The sequence below is a fragment of the Solanum tuberosum genome, unplaced genomic scaffold (assembly GCF_000226075.1).
Source record: "Solanum tuberosum cultivar DM 1-3 516 R44 unplaced genomic scaffold, SolTub_3.0 scf00003, whole genome shotgun sequence".
NCBI lineage: Eukaryota > Viridiplantae > Streptophyta > Magnoliopsida > Solanales > Solanaceae > Solanum > Solanum tuberosum.
In genome coordinates, this window is record NW_006238929.1 from 3,127,286 (window position 1) to 3,140,117 (window position 12,832).

A 12,832-nucleotide genomic window follows, 5' to 3' on the forward strand; every position below is an offset into this window, starting at 1 on the left:
AAGATTCAAACTTTAGTTGTTATCAAGATGAGAAATTAACTAGGGTGTACGTGTTCCCCATAGCTCATAACATGGTAATCCTAGTAATACCAATCCTTTCCTAGTGTATTACATGTAAAGCGATATGTTATGTATCTCTAACTACTTGGTCCGGCATCTAGAGAATTTCACCCCGCACCTTGGTCCGGCTACGTGTGTATAATTTACTAACCCTTACCACTACCTCATATTAGACGTCACATCGATGTATGGCTTAGTTTTCACCCTCGCACCAATCGACACTAATTCTATTAGATAGTATCACACTAAATCTATGTTGATAATTCTTTTCTTATTAACTACCTCATTGGTCCGGCAAGTAGTAACAAGGCGAGTTCTAACGTTTGCAACCGCTAAATAGACTTCTAAACGAAAAAATTATCAATGCATGCACTAACACTATTCAAGAATTACTTTGTTACTATTCATACGTTATTAATCGCTCATGGTTCCCACAACCCTAGTTGTGGATTTAGTTACCCATAGTAGCAAGAACACAATTCACATTTTTAGATGAAGAAATCATGAACTTACGTAATAAGTAGAAGAAACCCAGAATCTCAACTTGAATTTCAAAGTAAAAATCTTCAAAACCAACTTAGAAAATTCAGAATTGCTAAAGTTGCAAATTCATATCCCAAGTCAAGAACTAGAATAAAAGTAATAAAGTCTAACCCCCAAAAATGAGGTTTACATGCCCTATTTATAGAAAATAAGTCCTAAATTAAAAGGGAAACAAAATAAGGAAAGTTTGTTCAGGCACGCGTCTTCATTCCACGAGACTGACTCACGGACCGTCAATGGTCACTGTGGTTCCACACTTGGTCAGATTCCCTGATTCCCCTTCCATGCCTTGCCCTACTAATCTACGATCACCATCTACGGAGCGTCAAAGGACTTACGGTCCATAGATCACCTCCGTAGATGCCCTTTTCTGCATTTCTTTCAGCTGTCTCTTTACTTCCGCACCTAAACATCTTTCCTGCAAAACATGATAAAAACACATAAAAACCAATACAAAAAGGCTCTAGACACACACAACTCTTAAGTGAAATGTATTAAAAATACCGTAAACTCACGGTATATCATCTACTCCTCATCGGGTATAGCAACAAGTGAATGTGAAGGTGTAGGTGATACTTTAGGATGTACATAACATGTGTCAATGGAGGAATATAAGTCATAGCATCCGACTCAGTACTGAAATCTCTAAGTCTCGGGCCTGATAGGTGAGGAGATGTAGTTGTGAGAGATGGAGTACAAGATAATATCCTATATTGATAAGAGTTGTGGTCCAGGCATAATCTGTGTAGGTAGGTAAGCGCGGTGCAAAAGAGGTAAAGAATGTCGAGAAAAAGAAGTATCATGTGGCCGATAGTACCGACTATGATGTGCTAAGGGATTCGCAGTTCCATGGGTGTTATATTGTTTTTATAGACTTTGTACTATATTATCCACATCGTATAGAGTAAGTATATATCAAACTTATAGTTCAGATAACTAGTTTTTGTTTTGAAAGATTTATTTAGAGTTTTCCCATAATTTATTGATCCCAAAACAAATTATTTTTTACAAAACACCTACAGCAAATACAAAAATAAAAATAAAAATTGAGATCTTGAAGAGTTGTACTACCTCCGTTTCAAAAAGAATGGTTTAGTTTGACTTGGAATGGAATTTAAGAAAAGAAAGAAGACTTTTTAATCTTGTGGTTCTAAATTAAAGTTATGTTAAATGTACCAAAATGTTCTTTAATCTTGTGGTCTTAAACATGTCACGTGGAAAGTTGAAGTTAAAGTGTTGCCAAAAAAGGAAAGGGGTCATTCGTTTTGAAACAGATTAAAAACAAAATAATGTCATTCTTTTTTAAACGGAGGGAATATTATTTTGATTTAAATAAATTATGGGGAAAAAATAATAGAGGTGAGAGTTATATTTCATCCAATAAGAAAATGATACATAATAATATGTTTTAAAAATGAAAATAAAGAAAAAGTTGTTAGTTTCAAAGGTATAAGTGAACTAAAAGGTGAAATGAATGATTTTTTTAGACTAAAAAGATGAATAGAAGGATATTTTCAAACCAAAAGATGTGGACGGAGGGTATTTTTAAATCCTTTTCCCTAGAATTCAAGGGTATTTTTAGACTCCTTTCCATTTCAAATATACTAACAACTGTCCATCTTAAAAAAAAGAAAAAAATTGATCTTGAATTAGAGGGGGTAAATAAAAGAATATTTTTAAAAAGGGTATGTAGAGGAATTTTCATACAATAAGTCGAAGAGTTAAAGTAAAATCAAATCGTAAAAATGCAACATGTAATCACTACTAGTTCGAACGGTACAAAAATGTTGTGCAAAATTTTCATTTTCACTTACATACATCATGAAATTTGACTTCTTTTAATTTGTATATATGTTTCCAGTAGAGACGGTTTTGAAAAGAATTCTTGATCAGTTAATGTGTGGTCCATCTGATGAGCTATGCATGGCAGAGGAGATACAAGATTCATCAAGTTTGGATAGTGTATCGGAGACGAATCTTTTTATGCTACTGCTTGAACGTAAGAATGGTGGTTGGCATGGTTCCGGAATCGGTTGTCCAAATGTTGTTAGCATTTGGACAACATCAGACATTGATGGTCTTAATGTAACAGAAGCTTGAGTGCACAAAAGCCCTACTTTGAGGACTTTTGATACCTCTTCTGGTGAAAAATCATCTTTCAAGATGGGGTCTAATGCTTTAGTCACTTGATTTGTTGTATACAGTTTCCACACCTGAAATAAAAAATGACAGGTTCAATTTGTTACCAACAAACTTTTAAGAGAAATGTACAACATTAATTCTTACAGTTTGCAGTAGATATCCAGAGTCATCCTCTGCCAAAGAAATGTTTTTTCTTCCACAAACAATTTCAAGAACAAGCACTCCATAGCTATAGACATCAGCCATCTCTGTGAGTTGTCCTTTTACGAGATATTCAGGCGCCATATATCCTCTACGCAACAAATAAAATCACTAGTTATAATTAAGTAGTTAAAAGAAGGCTGTGAATGCTGTTTTATCATTCTTACAATGTCCCAGCAATTCCAGTGCTAAGATGAGTTTTATCAGCTGCAAGACACCGAGCTAGTCCAAAATCAGCAATTTTCGCCTCAAAATTTTCATCCAAAAGTACATTGGAGCTCTTGATGTCCCTGTGGATGATTTTCATATCTGAACCTCCATGGAGGAACGCAAGGCCTTCTGCTGTTCCGACTATGATGTGTAATCGTTCTTTCCAACTTAGAACTTTTATCTTATTCTTATCTACACAACAAAAATTTGAACAACTCAATTAGAAGTCGTCCCTAATTGTCACTGCATTTATAGATATAAATTCATCGATATTAACGTACCATTAAGGTATTGATCTAGGCTCTTATTAGGCACAAACTCATAGACAAGGAGGCTCTCGGGGCCTTCAATGCTGCAACCCAACAACTTCACAAGATTTTTGTGCTCAATCCCATGGATAAGGTTAACCTCATTGAAGAACTCATCAACCCAGTGCCTTGTATTGAAAAACAGTCTCTTAACTGCAACAACCTTCCCATTAGGAAGAGTCCCCTTGTATACAGAACCATTTCCTCCTTGGCCTACTATTGTTGATGGATCAAAGTAGTGTGTTGCCTTTTCAAGATATTCATATTTAAAGTTCAAGCTGGACCTCTTGTATGAATTCGATATCTTGCCAAGATTAATGAATTCTGTGGCCAAGAAAAATTGCAAACATTTATGTAATTATTTTATAACATATACGACTGATCGATTGTCTAAATTGACAAATTAAGGTTAGTTTCTTTTATGATACCTTGTTTTCGCTTTAACGATTTTTTACGAGCTACGTACGCAACAAAGAGAAACAGCATGGAGAAAGCTATCATTGCAAAAACGATAACTATTATCACACCTTTGCTTAAGCCTGAAACCAAGAGCATTTATTTACAAATTAGTCAAAAGCAAGTATATTATTGTCCTTGAGAGAAAAGAAAAAAAACAGAGTTGAAAGTCTCTAAAGAACAAGCTTTCAAGTTTAGCAGTCAAAGAGGAGCCAGATAAAGTTTTATAGTATACTACAACAATAACAACAGAATATTTGATTGATGTAATCTGACAAAATGGGGTCTTGAGAGTATAAGGTAGCAGATTTTAATTTGTCAGTTCTGAGATTGTTTTTATAGACTCTCACAACCCAATCCCTTATAGTCTAGTATATCAGTAAAAACTTTGTTTGTTCAATAATACTCTTTTTATTTGATACATCTATTAAGAAAAATAATAATTAACATAATGAGTTTACTATTCTAAATCAATTTACTTATTAAAGAGGTTTTATCTTTTTTTTAAATATCAACTCTGTAAATAAATTGAGAGTATAATACGTAAAAAAATATATATTATTTTTTCTTGATTTGTCAAAACTAACAAGTAAGAAGTCCAAATTGTACAAATAAAAAGGGACTGAGGGAGTATTATTTTCTTGAATATTTATTTTCTATTTTTCTTTTAAGAAAATGTTTAGTATTGGAACTGAACTACACCTGAGTCCGAGAGGAGAGGAGCTGGTTCTACTTCAACTTATAAGACAAGTCAATTCCACAATAGCACAATTGATGTTTTATATTTTATACTTTCTACATTTATTAATTCAGCTAGTTGTATATATATAAATATATACTTCCAATCTTTTTCACCAAAATCAAAATATAACAACAAAGAAAAATAATTATTTTACATACCATTAAAATGTCTCTGTCGATCCGTATAGACTTGACCCAACAGAAATATTTATAATACATCTTTGTAGGAGTAGGTCATATGGATGTCATTATCGATACGTTTGAAATTTTCTGCCTTCCAATTTGCATATATTTGGCTTTAGTACTTGAAAAAAACATAGAGTCTAACTTGCGTTGTTTAGTAAATCAAATAAGAATTATTTCCACAGTTGAGCTTTTTTTAACAATTTAATTAATCTTAGGTGCTAATGTGTTATGAATTATTTAATTTTGCTATCCGTTTAAAATAATGATTTATGCTGTTTTTTTTTTGTACAATGTGAATTATAGTTGGATTAGGGGAATAAGACAAAAGGAAGGATGTTAGAGAACTCATATAAGTTCGGACTTTGGACCATTCTTGTTTTTTAAAGCAAATATGGCGTTAGTTTGACCATCCCACATAGTCAAGATATTCCTATAATATCATTTTTTATTTTCCTTGAGATAATCAAACAGGACGGAAATTATATATGATTTTATATTTTGAAATAAATACTTTAAAAAAATAATTTTGAGTGTTTGGTAGGAGAATATCAAATTCTTTTGGGGAAACACGTTCATAAAATGCCTTTAGTAAAGCTAGCAAACAGGATATATATCGTTCTAAGATCTTGTTTGGACATTTTTCCTTGTATTGAAAATAATAAGTTCAAGACATTTTCATGAGATGCAATGAGTTTCTGAAGATGAATTTTTTGAGATTGAAATCAATTTTTCAATGAAGGTTTTTCCAATCAATCATTAAACATGTAATTCCCATAACTAGAGGTGTTCCAAAATAGAAAACTAGGAGTTGATGCGGGGATTATTTTCAAAACATTACATGTTGAGACACCATTTAATGAAGTATTAACCCAAAGAATAGGAAATTTCTTTGGCTAAAAATAAGATTTATGATCTGCTAGATCTATATTGAAAAATAATGTTTAACAGCAAAGCACCGAACGTACGTATCCATCACTTCCCTTTCATACTTCTTTATTTTCATTAAGCCAATCTAAAATACTCAAACAAAAAACAAAAAAAAAGGTACCACAACTTAATCTGAAGTTGTTTATCATTCTTTCATCTTTCTTTCTCTGTATTATTGAATCCCTTGAAGAAATTTTTTAGTGTTTTCTTTTCTTAGCAATTCTCGTCATTGTTGGCTACTTACAAATTATAATCCTTAACAGCTTGAAAATGTTTTTTGTAGCGAAAATGTTTTCTTCCATAACAAACACACCCTTAGGTTGTTTGGTTGCTGGTGAGAATTATAGAGGTATTAGTAATGTAGGATTAGTTATGAGTGAATTTATGTATTACTTTATGCAGATATTAGTTATACATGTGCTAATACTTATTCCACATTCTATTCTGTAGAATATATATAAAAATTATCTCATAACTTATACATATATTATTTATGCGAGTTTCTAAATTGTCATTCAAATGTCCTATTAATTTTATAAATGAATACCTTATTTCCTATATACTTGCCAATTGTAGTATTATAAGTTATGCAGAAATTAATAACATAAATAACTTATTTCTTATCCACCTACAAAACGAGCCCTTAATAAAGAAGAAATAAAAAGAGATATGTTGATGAGGAAGTAAATTTTCAAAAGTCTATGGATTAACCGAAGAATAGAGTTGGTATGGTGAAAAGAGAAGTGATATAGATACCTTTATTAGTAGCCTGAGAATGATGACTGAGGAAATTGTGAGTGGAATACCTCAAATAACAACCAGCCATTAAAGCTCTAGCATCCCTATTAGGCAAACATCCCTTTATAGCTTCACTTGCCTTGTCCAAACATTCTCTGCAACCTTGTTTACTCACTGTTCTCCAACACTGTGCCAATCCATAAACTCCATTCAATTTCCCCTTTGCATATCCATCATTCTCATTAATTGCTTTTTTCGTCACGTTTTCAATCAAATTTCCAGCTGCAGCAGCCAAAGCCAATTGATCTGAATCAGTAACAGCCCTTCCAAACGAACTGCTACAGTTCACTTTATCTTTGAAAGAATCAGTAGTTTCCCCGAAGAAGTTGTAATAATCATAACGGATGAAACAACCATCAAGATATACACGACCAGAGACAGCAGGGAGACAAGTAGGGAGTGTAGAACAACTTATAAGGAAGCATTGAACACAGTCGTTAGGTGGAAGATCTTGGTAACAATTTGCTAAAGCGTATATCGAAATATCTGTTGAATTAACAGCATAGCTGCTGCCCCATCCATGTTCACTCACAAGCTGGGTAATCACTTGCATTTCTTTAGTATACTGTGGGATGATAATGGACGGCAATGTCATGTTAGTGCCACACACCTGCCCTGCTTCTGAAATCCGAGGATCGGCATCACAAAATGTCCCCAACAAAACGATGATCAATTTTAGATAAAAAGGAAAACTACTTGAGCCTGTGAATTGCATCTACGTTGTTAGAGATTGGAGGAATGAACAAGAGAAAAGAGAAATGAATAATAAATGTAATTTACTAGTGTTCTTGTTGCAAGTGTTTGGCACTTTACAGCCAAATTTGCAATTGCTATCACATTCTTTAATCAGTAATTACCTACTATCCTACAATATATATATTATAGTACTAGTAGTTTATTACCAAGTCATGCGCACTTAAATTGTTTCGCCGTCGAAACTTCCATTGACCCTTTTATGGTCATATTAGAGGTGCTATCAGGAAGTTTCTACCTTCCCTGTCCACCAATAATCATCACTAAGTTGTCCAAAATAAAAATGATACTTATAAAATAATAGTAATACGTCTTATGTCTCTAATTATTTGTCCACTTTTTCATTTTATAGTTATCTCTAATTACTTGTCCATTTTGACAAATCAAGAAAGAACAAATTTTTTTTACCTTATTATACCTTCAATTAATTACTTTGAAAAAGGTAGAACTTTTTTTAAATCTTAAATTTTTAATTCATCTACTTCATAATTAATAGGGGTAAAATGGTAAATTTACTATGTCAATAATTATTTTCTTAATAGGTGTGTCAATTTAAAAGTGAACAAATAATTAGGGACAGATGGAGTATAAAATAAGAAAGTAGATACTCCCTGTTTCAAAAAGAATGACCCAATTTTCATTTTAGTCTGTTTCAGAAAGAATGACTCCTTTCCTTTTTTGGCAACACTTTAACTTCAACTTTGCACGTGACATGTTTAAAACCACAAGATTAAAAGACATTTTGGTACATTTGCCATAACTTTAATTTAGAACCACAAGATTAAAAGTTTTCTTTCTTTTTTTAAACTTTGTTCCAAGTCAAACCAGGTCATTCTTTTTTAAACAGGGGAGTAAAAGAGATAAGAGGACAAGAAAATGATTTTTTTTATTTGTTTCAAGTATATTCAAGTGTCTTACTACGTATGTACAATGTGATATTGAGTACCACAATTTATGAGATTGTATCGAGGGATGTAAGAAGTTGTCATAAAAATGACATAACATAGTGGAGATCATAGAGTAGGTTAGGGAGGTGTGACTTAGTTATAACCAATAATAGTTATTAGGATTAGTGGGGATTTCTTTCTAGAGCAATCGATCTCAACACTAATTATTTCATAACACTCTCCTTTAAATTTTCATGCAAATACCTCGTTAAAAACTTCATAGAAAAAATATATAGTAAAGGAAATAGAATAAACGTATCATATCATATCATATCAACATATTATACTAAAGTGAAATTTTTTAAAGTGTAAACTAGTATATGAGAAAATACCCTTGGTAAAAATTACTACCTCTTAGGCCTATTTTGAAAGACCGAACGTAATTGGGTAATTACACTCTTTGATATGTTTGGTAGACAAATTAATTACTTGGCAAGAGAGGAATTGAGTGTAATTGAAGGGTAGTAATTACACTCCTCAATTTCCAAGGGAGGGTTCGAAATTGGGTGTAATTAACCCATGTAATTACATGAAACTTTTAAAATTTCTTTTCTTCCTTTTATTTATTTTTATTTTTATTTTTGTTATTTTCTTAAAAATATTATTTATGTAATTCTTATTGTAATGACCTGAAAGGTCATTTTTAGAAATTTTAGTAAAATTACCATTTTACTCCTCCCGATAGTTTTCTCGAGTCATTTCTAATCAATCAATGAAGTTGGTTAGAGAATTTTGGAATTATTCGTTTAACTATATTTAATTAATTGACAAGTAATTTTAGATAATAAATTTAGTTGATAATAATTGGCCAAATCTAAAATTTATTTAAGATTGTATACCATTTGGCCCATATGAATTAAAATATGTGAGGATCAATGTTTTGAGTCATAACTCAAAACCAGCGGCAACATCTCTATAAGAACTTGAGGGAATCAAATATAAGGTATACGCACAACCTTATTTTCTATGTGGACAGATGGTCGTTTATTATTAAGATATTGTAATGTAGAGTTGAGAAAAAAAGGGATCATTTTTTGCAAACTTTGAATGGCAATTCCTTTTTGTACTGGACATATTTTAGTTTCGATTTTGGGGATTTCTTGTGGTTATTATTTTATAATTCAGGTTTGACATATTGAGTCAAGTAACTACATATTGAGTGCATTGTATAATATAAAATTCATTAGAGTTATGTCATTTTGAGGAATTAAGACTTAACCCTAAGCTTGAAATTTGAAAAACAATATAAGAATTGACATGTTAATTGGAATCAAGATTAGGAATTTGATTATCGATTTAGGTGAGTTTTGGATCTAAGTTACACATATAATAATATAAGTGTTGTTAGTTTCAAAATCATATTGTGATTATTTATTGAATAGATTGTCTTGATTTGAAAGCTCAATGAAAGAGGAAGACTCAAATCTCGGAGTAATTGTTCGATTATTTGAGACAAATGGACTTCTTGACTCTTGTTAAGTATAGAAAATCATGTGTATTTTCTTATTGTATGTGTCACGACCCGAGACTACCCCCTAGTCGTAACACGGTGCTTAAAATCACAAGTGACTCCAAGCTAATCCTTGATACTAACATAGTCATGAGCAACTAAATATGAGCATCTTAAAGAATGAAACGACTGAAAAGAAGCATAATTAAGGAATATTGGTTAAATATATTTTTGAATAAAGATTTGTATACAACAACTGTAATGTGAAAGAAATCTAAAATAGAATAGGCAGAATACAACAACTCTAACTGACTGTCTATGAAACCTCTACTAATACTGATTATAGTTAGTGGGACATGAACCCGACATACCATAATCAATACATGTGAATAGAAATATTATACTAGAACTACAAACTGACTTCAGTGCTCGAAATAAGAGAACTCATCACCTTCTGACTTGAATCTGCGATCCAACAGACTAGGATCTTGATAGCAAGAATCTGAATCTACATCACATGAAAAATGTAGGGACAAGAGGTATGCGAATCAGTACTTTGAATGTATTGAGTATGAGATATATGTATAGTAATTTATCATAATGAATTTAAACATGATATGCAAAACTGTTAAATGTGATAGAAGCATTTACAAAGAAATCATAAATCATATATGAGGTCAATGCATACTTAAAACCATTTGAGAAGCTTTCATAAAACCTTTGAAGAAAACATAGTTATTTTGTGGGATATTTACCATTAACCGACGTAGGCCATGTGAGCTATAACATGGAATCCAGTGTCTATCCCACACCGAAAAGAGGTGTCCTTACTTGCCAAGGTAAGAACCATAAATTTGAGCTAAAGGGGATCTACTAGCTTTTGTCTATCTGAGACAATCATTCTATGGTCGTATATAGTTTATGGGACATGGGTAATCGTTGCTAGTCCACTCGGTGCTAAGTAAAATCCCAACAAAATTAAAATAGTCATAATTGTTGGGTTTAGGATCTTTTTTCTCTTCCTATGTGGATAAATAAAAGTCTTATTAGAACCAGCCCACTTTAGCCATACACCTAATATTATGTGACATATATAAAACTTATTTACGTCCTATTTTCAGAAACGCAAGAAAAAAAATTCAAGAGAGAATCGTTTTAGAGATTGAGAGAAAGAGAGAAAAATCCCGTTTTTGCTTCAGGAAATTTTCTGCTCAGGCAGTCCGCTTCAAACAGAATTTACCGATTCGTTAACTGTTGGATCGTGCTCAAATTTGAACTGGGAGTTCACAGAATCTGGTTCTTGCAATTCAATGGTGAAGATCGGATTTGGAGGTCTATAAATTCTGATTTTGGGGCGTGAACAGTAGCTCATTTTTGGTGAAATTTCTCCTTTAATTCTCTTGTTTTGGTGCAATCTTGTTTCGTTGTTGCTCGTTGTTTGACACTTGTTTTGTGGCCAATTTTGGAGAAATATTTTGTAACTCTTGGTGTTTATAATGGAGCTATTGGTCCTGTGGTTTTTTACTCTTCACATTGAAGAGCTTTCCACGTAAATCTTTGTGTCTTGTGTGATTGATTTATTTTTGTCTTGTCGTTTTGTTGGTTGATATATACTTGTTGTCCATTCTTCGTATTGCTTTATTTAGTTTGTCTTCTCTTGGTTCAAATTGAAAGGGAAAGTTTAGAGTTGGGTATTATTCCGTTGTTATCCTGTCTAACATTCTTGTTAGTGTCTTGCCTTTCCCAACACAGTGGTATCAGAGCATTGGTTATTGTTGATACTTGATTTGAATGATGGAGGCAAATATGAGCAAGATGATTTGTTTGAATGGTAGTAACTATCATATTTGGAGAGAAAAATGTACTTTGAAAGACAACAATGAAGACTACTAATCCAATCATACATTCATATTAGAATAGCTCCTTTAAAAATCATGATTCATATATATGTGAGAAAACCTTTAACAATCATGTATGTGAGAAAACCTATCACAAATGATTGAGAATTACTTTAAAGCATCCTTAAATCATAAATTCATCTTTTTATAAAGCATGCATAAATCACTTATGAAATTAATGATTATAGTTCATAAGTTCATAAGATTTTCTTCGTAACTTCATAACCAAAATCATGAATAGTGCATGTGTTCATATAAATCAATTGGAAAACAATGCACTTAAAGTAAAGTATACTTTCTGGAAATTCTTTTATAATAATGCACTTGAAATTAAAGATAATAATACATTCTTGAAACACTATTTTAGAATAATGTACATAAAACAAAATATATTTTCTTGAACTCTTTCTTGGAAGACTTCTTTAAAATCTTGAACGTACTTTATTTGTGAAATTAATGCATATGAAATACTATTATAAGGTTTTTAAATAACTTTGATTAGAAAGGGATCCATGTGGTATAAGAGCATGATCCATAAATCAAAGATCATTAATAACATGACGTACTATAATTTTGATGATAAAATCAAAAATCAATGATAAGAGATAAAAGAGAATTGAAAATATAAAATCTTGGGTAAAAATCTTAGCTTTGATCTTTAAGACATAAATTTAGGAGTAGGGCGTGAGGAAGAACAAATTTCCTCATTTCGATAATCTTACATACCTTAAGCACTCCACGAATCCGGAAGAAGAACCTTAATTTGAAGAAGAAAGATCAAGAAATCTTTTCTTGAGATTCTTCAATTAGTTTCTTGAATTTTTTTTGATGAAGAATCTTGAAAAGGATTTGGAAGAACATTGATAGAAGAAGAATATGTTGGGTTCATTGTATAATATGTGAATGGATAATGGTACATAGAATAAAGATTGGTGAATTAAAAATACGAAAGGTTGCATTCATCTTTCATGAATATTCATGAATGGAATAACTTCATTCATACTAGCAGCACTTTCACATTTTTAATTCACCAATCTTTATTCTATGTACAATTACCCATTCACACATTATAATTGATAGCTTCCCAATCATGATTAGATAAAACACAAGATATTAACTGATGAGTCTGTGTATCTTACTTTTAGTTGTATAGTTAAGTCTAATTTCTTCCCATTTTTTACCAAATGTGTCCATGGGAAAGTTATCAACGAT

General features: G+C 31.7%; 1 protein-coding gene across 1 annotated transcript; it reads right to left on the reverse strand.

The window, feature by feature from the left end:
* Nucleotides 1-2,276: 2,276 nt before the first annotated feature.
* On the reverse strand, nucleotides 2,277-7,424 carry LOC102583009 (cysteine-rich receptor-like protein kinase 42). The gene is made up of 6 exons (XM_006338142.2): nucleotides 6,531-7,424; nucleotides 3,893-4,003; nucleotides 3,438-3,788; nucleotides 3,114-3,348; nucleotides 2,890-3,037; nucleotides 2,277-2,816 (listed from the first exon to the last, which is right to left on the reverse strand). Exons 1-6 carry the CDS (start codon nucleotides 7,285-7,287, stop codon nucleotides 2,493-2,495), a joined length of 1,926 nt encoding a protein of 641 aa, XP_006338204.1. The 5' UTR covers nucleotides 7,288-7,424; the 3' UTR covers nucleotides 2,277-2,492.
* Between the last annotated feature and the right edge of the window lie 5,408 nt (nucleotides 7,425-12,832).